The sequence below is a fragment of the Cricetulus griseus genome, chromosome 3 (assembly GCF_003668045.3).
Source record: "Cricetulus griseus strain 17A/GY chromosome 3, alternate assembly CriGri-PICRH-1.0, whole genome shotgun sequence".
Lineage (NCBI taxonomy): Eukaryota > Metazoa > Chordata > Mammalia > Rodentia > Cricetidae > Cricetulus > Cricetulus griseus.
In genome coordinates, this window is record NC_048596.1 from 240406828 (window position 1) to 240419620 (window position 12793).

The following is a 12793-nucleotide window of genomic DNA, read 5'->3' on the forward strand; positions in this document are numbered from 1 at the left end:
ACCTTTCACATTCAATTTTTTTCCCCATGTGATTCTTGGCCATGTATACATCTTCTTGGGGAAAAAAAAATTTACATGGGTCCTTTTAATCAGCTTGTCTTTTAATTATTTAGTTTAAAACTGGTTTTCATACTCTTGTAACAAGTTCTATATTACACCCAGGGCAATATTTTCTCCTATGCTCTTTTGTCTTTTCATTTTCAAATATTTTCTCCTATGCTGAGTTATCTTTTCATTTCTTTTCTTTTTTATTTGGAGACAGTGTCTCACTATGTTGCTCTGGCTAGTCAGGAACTTATTACATAGATCCACCTGCCTCTATTTCCTGAGTTTTGGGATTAAAGACATGCACCATTAAACTCAGCCTCTTTCACCATCATGTCCAGGCTTTTATCATTGCTTGATATGGTCCAATTTAATTATGTTGAGATTAATGTACTATTTTTTCCTTTATTACTGTGCTTTTGATGTCATCTAATAACATTTAGCACTTTAGTCTAACCAAAATACCAGGACCAACTGATTTATGAGTGTTAAGACTTATTTCTAGCTTTCTAAGTTCTTTTGTTGATCAATAATTTACTCTAATGGTAGTGTCAGACAGTTATGGTCACTTTAGCTTTACAGTAAGACTTAAATTCAATGCATTCTACTTTACTCTTCGTTCTCAGACCTTACTCACTATCCTACAACTTGTATTTACATAAATATTGAAATCTGCTTCAGTATTTGAAAATGGCATTAACAAAATAGTTCAGCAGGTAAAGGCGCTTGCTGCCAAGCCTGATAACCTGAATTTGGTTTTCCAGGACCCACATGGTAGGAAGAGAGAAATGACTATCACCAGGTTGTCATCTGACTTATACACACACATCATGGAACCCTCTTCCCAACAAGCAAATAAAAGTAATTCTAAGAGCACTGGCTCCAGAGGATCTGGGTTCAATTCGCAACACCCACATGGCAGCTCACATCTGTCAGGAACTCTAGTTCCAGATCTTCTGAGATCGTCAAACAAACATACATGTAGGCAAAACAACAATGAACATAAAATAAAAATAAATCATATTTAAAAAATTAAAAAAATGAAAAGAAGCCACCTCTAGTTTTGACAAGGGCTAAATAACCATATTATCTTCACAGAATTAATTCTCTTTAGCTTTGAAAATGGAGTATTTTCTATTTAGTCTTTTTAACAGTCTTTCAATGTTTTCCAGTTTTGAAGGTACAACACTAACTTACATTTTCTATCAGTTTATCTTAGATGTTTTATACTGTGAACATAACTGATTGTGTCTATTGCCCTATATCTTGTCACTAATGTCCACATGTACACACTATATCTTGTCTGTAATGGGCATGTGAACACATGCATACACACACAGGACAGTTTTGCTTCTTCCTTTCTAATCTGGATTTCTTATCTCATTTTCTAGTGGAATATCACTGACTAATAAATACATCTAGTATGATATTAAATAGAAGCCACAACAACACATACCTTTTTTGTTCTAGATGACATGTAAGTTGAAATAATTTCCTTATATTACTTGATATTGGGTGCACTGGTCTATATTTGAGAATATACAACAGTAACCCTTCCTTATCCCAAGTTTCAATTAACTCTTTATCAGTCATGATCTAATGATGAAAATTTCAAGAAATAGTTCATATTTTTTAAGTTGCAAGTCCTTCTGAGTAGTGTAATGAAACCTTATACTGTCCATTCTACCAAGAAATAAATCATCTCTTGGTCCAGTGTATAAATGGTGTATATTCATTTTTTTTCCTTTGAGACAAGATCTTACTATATAACCCTGGCTACCTGGAACTCATTATGTAGATAAGGATGGCCTCATACTAGAAAGATCTACCTGCCCCTGCTTCCCAGGTGCTAGATTAAAGGCATGCCCTACTACACTAGCTTCTCCTTCTTCCCTTCCTCCCTCCCTCTTTCATTCATTTTTGTTTGAGACAAGGTTTCTCTGTGTAGCCTCGACTGTCCTGGAACTCACTCTGAAGACCAGGCTGGCCTCAAACTAAAAGAGTTTCACCTGCCTCTGCCTCTTTTATGCTGTGATTAAGGGCATGCGCCACCACCACCCCACCACCACTCGGTTCTAGTTTCTTTATCTGATGTTTAAGAAAGATAGAAATTAAAGTAGTACTCCTATTTCCTTAGTACTTCAACACTAACAGTGGAAGCACTATAATGTGACAAATGCACAATGGCCAGAACAGTAGAATCTGGCTGTGTGTCAATAATTTCAAGAATGAAAACAATATTTTTAAAGTATACTTTTGTGTTTCTTAATCTGAATAAAAGACACCTTGAAGTAAGCATCAAAATCTATGAAAAATTATGTTTTATGAAATGGGATGCACTGTAAAAAAAAAAATCCAAAGTCTTCAGAGAATTTATAATTTATAAGGCAAATGACCAAAAGCAGAATAGTAGGAAGGCTATTAATTCTTCTTTCTAAGGTATTAAGCAACCTTTTCAAAAGTATCAGAAGTATAATAAAGTAAAGCTCATTTATTCACTCGGCAATTAATCATTTTAACAAATTTTTTATTAGTTGACTATGCTTGGTATAGTCATACAAAAATAGGTACAGGACCCATTTTTGTAAAGAAAGTAATAAGCTAAGTAATTATTTTTGGTTATTAGAAGTTTTTAAAATTTATTTTAAATGGGGGAGTTACTTTAAATTGTGTTTCTACCTATTGGAAGTTGGAAATACTGGACAAGTAAGACATCACCAATGAACAAAGTAATATTCAGGAACAAGAAATCCACCTTTCCAACTTCAATTCCATAACACCATTCCCTGAAGGATATGGTATGAAGGTGTGTTTGAAGTACCAACGTGTAAGTATCACATGTAATGAGTTGAAGACATCCAAGTTGTTTAGTGGCATATATGTGGACCCCCCCCCAAAAAAAGACCAATATACCTGAAAGTTTGTGCATAAGCAAAACTGGCAAAATTAAGATTAGAGAATGAGGCAGGGAGGTGACTCCACAGATAAAAACTGGAGATTCAGGGCATGTTAGAGGAAGAATAAGTACACTCTGTCTGCAATGTGGCATATAAAGGTAAAACAAATAATAGTTGTACTCTACTTCATAGTTAAGATCCTTAGTCTAATTTTTACTAAATGGTCCCTTTTTAAGAATGGAGAGAAAAAAACAGGCTGAGAAGAGATAAAAAAAAAACATGTTCCTAATAAGGTTACAACCCTAACAAATTAAGTCGCAAATCAGAGACATTTTATAACTAAAGTCAAGCCAGTAAGTATCTTCCTTTCAATTGTGCATTCAGAAGCAATAAAGTAGGGTTAAGATGGCAAAGCATGTCAAATGTCAAGTTAATAAGAAACATGGGCTTTACAAACAAGAAAAATCATAAGATGTAACAGTTAAGATGATTCTGATCTCTATACTACACACATAATACTTTTAAGAAAAGGATAAATTATACAAAATAATTACCCATGTGATCTATCAAATATTTAAAACTATACATCCCAGAACAGTAAGACTGTGTATGTAAAGAGACTAAATACAATTTTTAATTATAAACTGTGATGATTGATTTTTTTTTAATTGTCAAATTGATATAGCACAGACTCACTCGGGAAGAGAAAAACCTTCTATTAAAGAACTGCCTAGACCAGAATGGCCTATGGGAATATATATGGAGCACTGTCTTTATTTCTGACACATATAGGTGGGACCAAACCACTGTAGCAACACCACCTCTAAGCATATGGTCCTGAGCTATATGAGATAACTAGTTAACAAAAGCTAGCAAGCAAGGCAGCAATCAGCATTCCTGTCCATGATTTCTACTAGGAGTTCCTGCATGGACTTTCCTCAGTGATAGACCATGACCAGGATATGTAAACCAAACAAACCCTTCAACTCCCAAGTTACTTTTGGACAGAGTATTTTATAAACAGCAACCGAAAAGAAAAGACACAGTCCAACTAATTTAAATCTGTTTTATATTAGATTTAATGTATGCCCTATGGCATATACTTTTATTAAAAGTCAAAGTTTTTTTATTTTTTTAAATTAAAAGCAACCATATATCTATTTCCTGAACGTAGTTTCAAGAAAGCTGTTTCCATACTTTGCATGCCTGCCAAAGGGTACCAGTAGGAGGCTGAGGTGATGGTTCAAAGGGTAAGCATTAGGACTCATGTTCAAAACCACAGAACACATATCAAAAATTGAGAATTGTCACATGCATCTGTAACTCCGGCTCTATATAAAGGTCGAGACAGGAAGATCAGTGGGGCTCGATAGCCACTAGTAGAACTCCAGGGTCAGTGATAAACCCTGTTCTCAGGGGAATAAAGCAGACGGTGATGGAGCAGGAAACCTGGTATCTCCTCTGTCATCAGCACATAGGCCCAGGCATGCCTATCACACACATACCCCTCACATCTTTATATTTTTTTTCTGTGGATTCACAGAATTCATAATGTAAAAAGGCAATATAAATATGCTCTAATATCTTTTCCCAATCAATAAAAAGTACAAAGATTAAATATATATTCAAGCTCAAAAAAAAGTGTTACTATTCAGTACTTAGATGTAACACTGGTAAATACATTTGACTTAGCTACCTCAAGAACCAATGAAGTAAATAATGTAATTCTTTAACTCTACTAAATTTTAAAATAGCTTGACATCAGAGAACATTTTTATTTACGAAATACTCAAATAATCATCATCTAGTAATAAAATCTTTAAGTTGGAAATACCATGAATTCAACAACTTGAAATTTGCATACATACCTTTGTCCTTCTTAAAATCTAAAGCATCTTCTTTATCAGTCACTATTTCCTTCATATTGATGATACTCTGGTGGGTGAGTTGCCGAAGAATTTTAATTTCTCTAATTGCTGTAATTGGGAAGCCCTCCTTTTCATTATCCAGACGTACTTTTTTTAGGGCTACCATTTCTCCTATTAGACAGTTAAATAAAATCAGGTTACTAGCTAGCAAAAGATGACATTTTTCTTAATTTAAATACTTTTCTTATAATTTCCATTCCTACATTTTAAAATTATATTTTAGTTTCCAACATAACAAATAATATTTGTAGTTCAAGAAATTAACCTCTCAAGTAAATTATGGACCATTACACTACATTTAACACTATACAATTGGTTAGCATGAGGTTGGTCTGGATTTGTTTTATAGTCTGTATAGTTTTTATACAGAAAAAGATGGTCAAGAGTAGGTTTATTACCATTCTTTTCTGTAAAGAAGGGAAGGGTCAATATACCCAGGATATATATTAATTAATTAATTAATTAATTAATTAATTATTAATATATATTTATACTCTCATACTGTCTCTCACCTCTCTGAAAAGAAAATATACTCAAACATTTCTCGTCTATACTCACCAATTATCTAGTCATGATAATGGGATTCAAACTGTCTCAAAAATATGTTTTCCCTCATTATACTATATAACCACATAATTTAGGTATGTGTGAGTTTTGTATTGGACATCATGTAATTAATCAGACACGAATACACACACAAACACAAAGTTATTACAAGTTAAGCTTAGGTCAAGAAATGCTTTTAGATTTTGGAGATTTATGTTGAGATATTTGTTTATTATCTGATAAAGCTTGTCTGAAGATCAGAATGCAAAGATAACCATAGCCGTATAGGCCTGGCAGTGGTGGTACACACCTTTAATCCTAGCAGCCAACTAACCATAGAAGCTGGGTGGCGGTGGTGTACGCCTTTAATACCAGCAGTAGAGAGGAATATAAATCAGAAGGAGCCAGGAGCTCAAGGTCTCAGCATTCAGTTTGCAGTCATGCCAAGGACAGGATAGCCTCTTTAGTTGAACCTTGGTAGAGGTAAAAACTCTTTAGTGACTTGGCTGCTTTGCTTTTCTGATCTTCAGCTTGAACCCCAATATCTGTCTCTGGGTTTTTATTATTCGTGTTACAGGTTTAGGGTGTTTTGTTTTGTTTTATGGGAATGTAAATAGGCTGGGCATCAATCAACATAAGAAAAAGTTCACCATAATAAAGGAATATTCATTCATTTCACTTATTTGAAGGGAGGAAAAAAGGGACCAATATTACAAATTTTCTAAGGAAAAAAATTTATGCTCTTAATCTTTAAAATTTACTTTTTATTTTTATGACTTTTCCTTATAATATAGTGTTTTAATCACAAAGGCTTCTAAAAGTTACATTATAAATTATTGATAATATAATATAGATACCAATGGTTATTGTTATAACTACCTTCATTAATTTCTAACTATAAGGTGGTCTCCCATATACTAAATGGCCTCCAATAGATGTCAATTTTAATCCTAGTTCATGTTAAAAAGGAACTTACATTTAAAAAAATGTTAGTTCTGTTGGGCAATGACGACACACACCTTTAATCCCAGCACTTGGGAGGCAGAGGCACACGGACCTCTAAGATCGAGGCCAGCCTGGGCTACACAAAGAAATCCTGCCCCCTCCCATCCCATAAAGCTAGTTCTGTGCATTATTTAGTAAAATGACTAACTTCTAAGACAACTCATTTTTTTCTTTAGAGGTCTTTCAAAACTTCCCCCCCGATTCTTGATTATGCTCTGAAAAATTAATGTTCTGAAAAAATTTAAGCTTTGAATCTGGTCCAAAAGGTAATTTCTACAGGAGAAAAAGTTGGTCAAAAGAAAAATATTACTTGATTCTTAATATAAAATGACTTACTCCAAAGGGCAAGCATGGTGGAACATGCCTGTAACCCCAGCCCTCAAGAAGCTAAGGCAGGTGAGTCACAAGTTACAAGCAGCCTGGACTACATACTCAAAACCTTGCCTCAAAAAGAAAAAGAAAAACAAACTACTAATACTTTTGTCTAGGTACTAAGAGTTTTATTACTACTCACCACAAAAGGAAACACATAGATAAATCCCACCATGCATCATAGAACAAATACTGAAGGAACAATTTTAAGTTTGTTGTGTGCCCATATGTACTGATACTGATATAAGTATATAGAAAATGCATATGTAGAATAAAATTAAGACTAAACAACAGCACGAAGAATTTTCACTTCTTTGGAAATTCTTAAAGCTATACATAAGAAGAAAAACAGAAAGTGAGCAAGCACATTCCACCCAAAATTAACGTTCTTACCAGTGTCTTTGTCCCTGGCTTTGTAAACTTGTCCATAAGTACCTTCTCCAATAATACCGATGATATCAAATTTATCCACGCAGCGTTTTCCCCAGTCAATATCTTTTTCTTTGATTTCACCATAGCGAGGCCCACATATTCTATTAAATATAGTTCTGAAGTTTTTATAGACAATCAAGCAAACTCAATGAACTGTTTAATAATTCAAAATCGATCCCGCCCAATCTTAAATCTGTTACTTCATCCTATTCTTGTATATTTGTGAACATTCATGTAAAACAAGTTATTACTAGTTATTATAAACTTTCATTTAAAAACTTATAATGTCTACATACTGACTCTTCGGTAGATTAAAGTTTATAAAAGAGGAAAAAGAAGCAACAGTGCTTTGTTGAAGGCTGTTAGAAATGTACCTTTTAAGTAAGTGGGTAAAACCAACATTACTAGAAAGAGTCAAGATTCTCTGCCCAGCCTCTATAATGCTTTGTTTTTCTATCCAATGGCTCTCTCTCTTCCCATAAATGTGTGTGTATACATGTATATATAGAGAGAAGGGAGTATATGTGTGTATACACACACATACATATACAAAGTACAAGGCAACAAACACTAACTAAATGACTAAAAATTATGCACAAATTGAGATTCATAGAAGGATAAAACCACCATAAAAACATTGACGATTTTTCACTCAAACCAGTACAGAAAGTGTTAATCCATATAAAATCAAGACTTGGAATTCCATAGTTAGGTAGAGAGTAATCGATCTGACAAAAGTCAAATTCGTTAAAAAGATGTTATTTTGTAGTGTTTAAACTGTAGCAGGCCCACCACAGAAATTCAAGAATTGTAGCAAAAGGATTCAAGGATAGATTAATGCCTTTTCCTCATAATAGAAAATGATCTTATTTTTTTTTAAATACATATTGCCTGAAGAGCAATACTAAGTCAAATCTATCAGCAAAGTTTAAAAGTAGCAGTGTTTTTATTCTTTAGCTTCAAGGAAAAGAACTCTATCAGGTATTAAACATAAAACTACATCAGCTCCATTTTAAAAATTCTGTGTCTTAGAAAATTAAGGATGTATGCAGTTCTATGAGTAGTTAAAAGCAAAGGAAAACGCTGTCCATTACTGATTTTGTTTGAGCTCACTGAATGCTGTCTTCCACTTGAGCTATCTTAACTATAAATACCTTTGACACATACAACACCCCCAAATTAATAAATACAAACTGTAGGAAATTTTCATTTAGTTTTATTAGTCATGGCAAATAGGTACCACTCGTGAATTTGTTTCTACAGAACTCTCAACCAATCTGTACATTTATGTTTAAATAAAAATACACTTTTCAGTTTAAATCTTAGTGTTTTCTAAGTTTATAATGATCCAGGATATAATGTTTCCAGTCAAGTTAAGTGCAGGTAGAAAGCAAGCACATACTTAGGCCTTCTTTTGCTGTGTAACTGTGCTGCTGTTTTCTTCTCCTCTGGACTCTTAGCAAGATCATCTCCTCCTGGTAACTCGGGGGGCAACGGCAAATCAGCAAGCAGACATCGGAGTTTCTTTTCTACTTCTTTTTTAACTGCTTTTACAGAAATATTGCCTCTTAAGCTAAAGAAAAGAAAGGAGGGGCCACATAAACCACAAATATTTGATTATATGACTAAAAACATGGTCATATTTTAAGATTTAAGTAGCATGCAAAGCTGTATTTCCTATGTCACACTTCAAGTCCAGCTAAGAACACACTATTCTTCAATCACTAAGTAAAAAATGAAAAAAAATTAAGTAAAACCCATGGAAATCTGTAAAATGTAGATGATAATTAATAGTAATGTATTGATATTAACTGTAATAAATGTAAATAGAAATTCTAAACTATCTTTTTATCTTTGCAAATCTAAGGCTATTTTAATAAAATAAAGTCTAGAGAGCTGGAAAGATGGCTCCATGGGTAATGGTGCTAAACATACAAGCACAAAAACCTCAGTTCAAATCCCAAGAATCCACACAAAGCTGGATACAGCAGCATAAGTCTACAATTCCAGTTCCTAAAATTAAAGGGGGAGGAGGAAATAGGGGGAATCCCTCTAGAAAGCTCATGTGCTGGCTAGCCTGGTATTCACACCGAATTGGCCAAACAACAAAGGGAACTTGCCTAAAACAAGCTATAGCTTGTTTTATAATGTTAGGACCAACACCCAAGGTTGTCCTCTAACCCCATACCAGCACTATGGCATTCAAACGACACACACAATACACATATACAAATACAAATAAAACAACGAATTTTAAACTTAAAAAAATATATATCTAATTTTCAAAACTGTGAATTAAAACAGAAAAATCAACTTATTATGCTTTGCAAGAGGCCTCATTAATTTTGTAATTATTTGATTCTGGTAGGGAGGTGATACATCCTTTCTTTTAAGCGAATAAAACCACAAACTACAAATGACACGCCAGTATTCTCCTGCCAATTTACATAACCAAAACCAATTAAGTCAATATCAACTCTTCTTAGTGTAATTTTTCAAACTACATGACTTTCTTTTTTAATATTTATTTATTTTGTAAATGAATAATGTATCTATATGTACACCTGCATGCCAGAAGAGGGCACCTGATGGTTCTGAACCACCATGTGATTGCTGGGAATTGAAATCAGGACCCCTTAAAGGGCAGCCAGCACTGAGAAACTCTCCAGCCCATGACTTTCTAATTTTTCATGATACCTGTGATGGTTTAATTGATAATGAACCCCCATAGGCTTTGGTCCCTATTGCTGGAAGAATTAGAAGATACTCATTGTTGGAGGGGGTGTGTCACTGAGGGCAGGCTTTAAGGTTTTAAAGAGCCATTCATTCCCTGTACTCTCCTTTTACCTCCAATTTGTGGAGCTCTCAGAGTGGCATGCTGGCAAAAGCCTTTAATCCCAGCATCACTTGGGAGGTGGAGGCAGAGGCAAGAGGAGATCTGCAAGCTGTTCCTGCTGTCATGCCTTTGGTCTGCCACCATGAACTCTAACCCTTCATAACAGAATTATAAGTGAATTATAAGCTTGGTTGGTCCTATATTAAAAAAAAAAAAAAAAAAAAACCAAAGACTTGTAATTGAAATTTAAATTTTCCCAAATACTAAAAATCTATTACCTAATCAAGACATGTGAGAAACTCGTTTGGGTTAATCTTTTTTAAATTTTATAAGCCTAGATTATAAAGGGAAAATATTAAATCTGAATAGAAAATATCCACAATAAGTAAAAATGCAAATAAACAGGCCAGCTAGACACTGTCTCAACTAACAAACAAACAAACCCAAAAATAAATGTCAAAGAAAAACAATACTACAAATTTCAAAGGTCAAGACTTCTAATATGAGAAAACTCTACAATAAATTATGAGAAGGAACAACCTCAGGGAAGAACTAACGACCATGAACAAAATAATACACCATTGAGTGTTCCATCAGCAACAGATAAACACAAAAAAAGCTTAAAGATTGTAAAAAATTGAAATTGGTAAAATCTGTTACTTGATAAGATGATTCCATACCCCACCCCCACCTTTAAAAAAAAATAAGAGAGAGCCAGCCATGTAGGCTCAAGCCTTAAATACCAGCACTCTGGAGATTCAGGAGGCAAAGGCATGTAGATGCCAATCTGGTCTACAGTGTGAGTTCCATAACAGTCAGGGATACACTGAGAAACACTGTCTTGGGAATGGGGGTGTGGAGAAAAAAAAAAAGATGATTCCATACAGTTGACGATATAAATTGATATAATCTTGTTAGGATACAATTTGTTGGTCTTGTCTCTAATGTCTTAAATGTTTATAATTTGTCATATTCTGTCTTACAAAATTTGGCATATATATTATAAACCTCAGTCTTATTAATAGCACAAATATGATGTATTTATTGTTATAGATAAGCATTCTGGATCTGCCAGATTAACATGGAAAGATCTTCACCATAGTAAATGAAAAAAAAGAAGTGGGAGGGAGAGAGGAAGCTGTTAGTTTTTATAAAAACACAATGGTAACTATCTTTTGGAAGAAACAGTTTATTGCAGTTCTGGGAGAGGGGTCCAAAGTGGAGTCTGACACACACTATTCCACTGAGGCTCAAGGAGGCAGCTGTTCACTGAAAAGGTGAAAGGGTTTAGCTTAAAGGCGCACCTACCAGCCAAACCCAAATCAGATGGCTATAACTGATTATAACGTAGGAAAAAAGTTCCATTCGAATAAGAGGACTAGGTGGAGTAGGAAGAACTACCTTTTTAATGCTAGTTTTATTAACAGCTATTAAGAAGAATGATTAAATTAAAAAATCATCATTTGCAGTTCCTATTATAGTAACTATTTAGTAATCTTATTAGTGGGTGCTAAACCAGTAGATGACCAGTTGCAGGGAAAACATATCTTCAAACTGACCAATATACAGGGATATATCCTAAAGCGGGCATAAGTACCTTCTACATAGAGGTTTTAAGGCCATCACTTAACCAAGTTATCATATCACAGTTTAAAATTTTGTTCCTCATATAGTAAGAAGTGCCTAAAATCACCTCCTAAATATTCTGGCCAAAACTACCAGTATTTGTTCTCAACCTAACCAAGACCCAACTGATTTCTAAGTTTATAAGAAATGGGAAGGTTAGAGAAGAGCAAGTTAACTATCACCAACAAGAAATAATCAGACAAATTAAGAGTAAGACATACTATAAGACTGCAGATTCTTCAAATCATGGGGGTAAGTAACACTTGTAATTTGTCTTAGGTTACATTAACAGTACTTGTGTGTAAACTGAAAACTATGGCAACCACTTATTTTCAAAAAGATGTGTATACACTTTCCATATACAGGGAAATTAAGAGCAAAGAAATAGATATTAAATATTAGCATTTGTTGACTCTAGCCATTCTCAATCTGTGAGTCATAACCCCTTTGGGGGTCAAATGACCCTTTCACAGTGGTTGCCCAGGACCATCAGAAAACACAGATATTTACATTATGTATCATAACAGTAGCAAAATTACAGTTATGAAGTAGCAATGAAAATAATTTTATGACTGGGGATGACCACAACATGAGGAACTGTATTAAAAGGACACAGCATTTGGAAGGTTGAGACCCACTGCTCTAGAAGGTTTATAAATGGTAATTTTATTATTTAACCTTTTAAATTCCTGAATACATAAAAGTAACAATAGAGTACAGATTTACAAAAATCATAGTCATAGAATAACACACACAGCCTTTCACAGATTTATCTAAGGATGTAAATGTGGCAGATATCGGAGATAGAAGCATGCTTAAAGAAAGCAAAGGTGGAAAGCACTCCTTAAAACAAGCTCCTGAAAGTATGTAGACCACTACTGTTCTTTAAAATGATCTTTAAATATCCAGTGGAAAACAAGTAAATAAAAATGCTTTCCACATTCAGGTTCCCAGAAGCATTGTCAGAAAAGAAAAGATGATCTCTCGACTAATACCTGTTTAGCACAAAAGCAAGCAAGCAAACAAACAAACACACAAAAAAATGTTTACCAGGTTGCTAAAAAGAAACCTTTAGACATGAAACTACTCACTAAAATTGGTGAAAG

At 34.0% G+C, this 12793-nt stretch overlaps 1 protein-coding gene across 1 annotated transcript in view; it reads right to left on the bottom strand.

Moving 5' to 3' along the window:
• Window positions 1–12793, bottom strand: part of Cdk13 (cyclin dependent kinase 13) — a 96868-nt gene that overhangs the window by 50208 nt on the left and 33867 nt on the right. Inside the window, 3 exon segments of the mRNA XM_027409388.2 lie at window positions 4811–4981; window positions 7187–7326; window positions 8628–8798. Coding sequence (XP_027265189.1) covers window positions 4811–4981; window positions 7187–7326; window positions 8628–8798 — 482 coding nt within the window.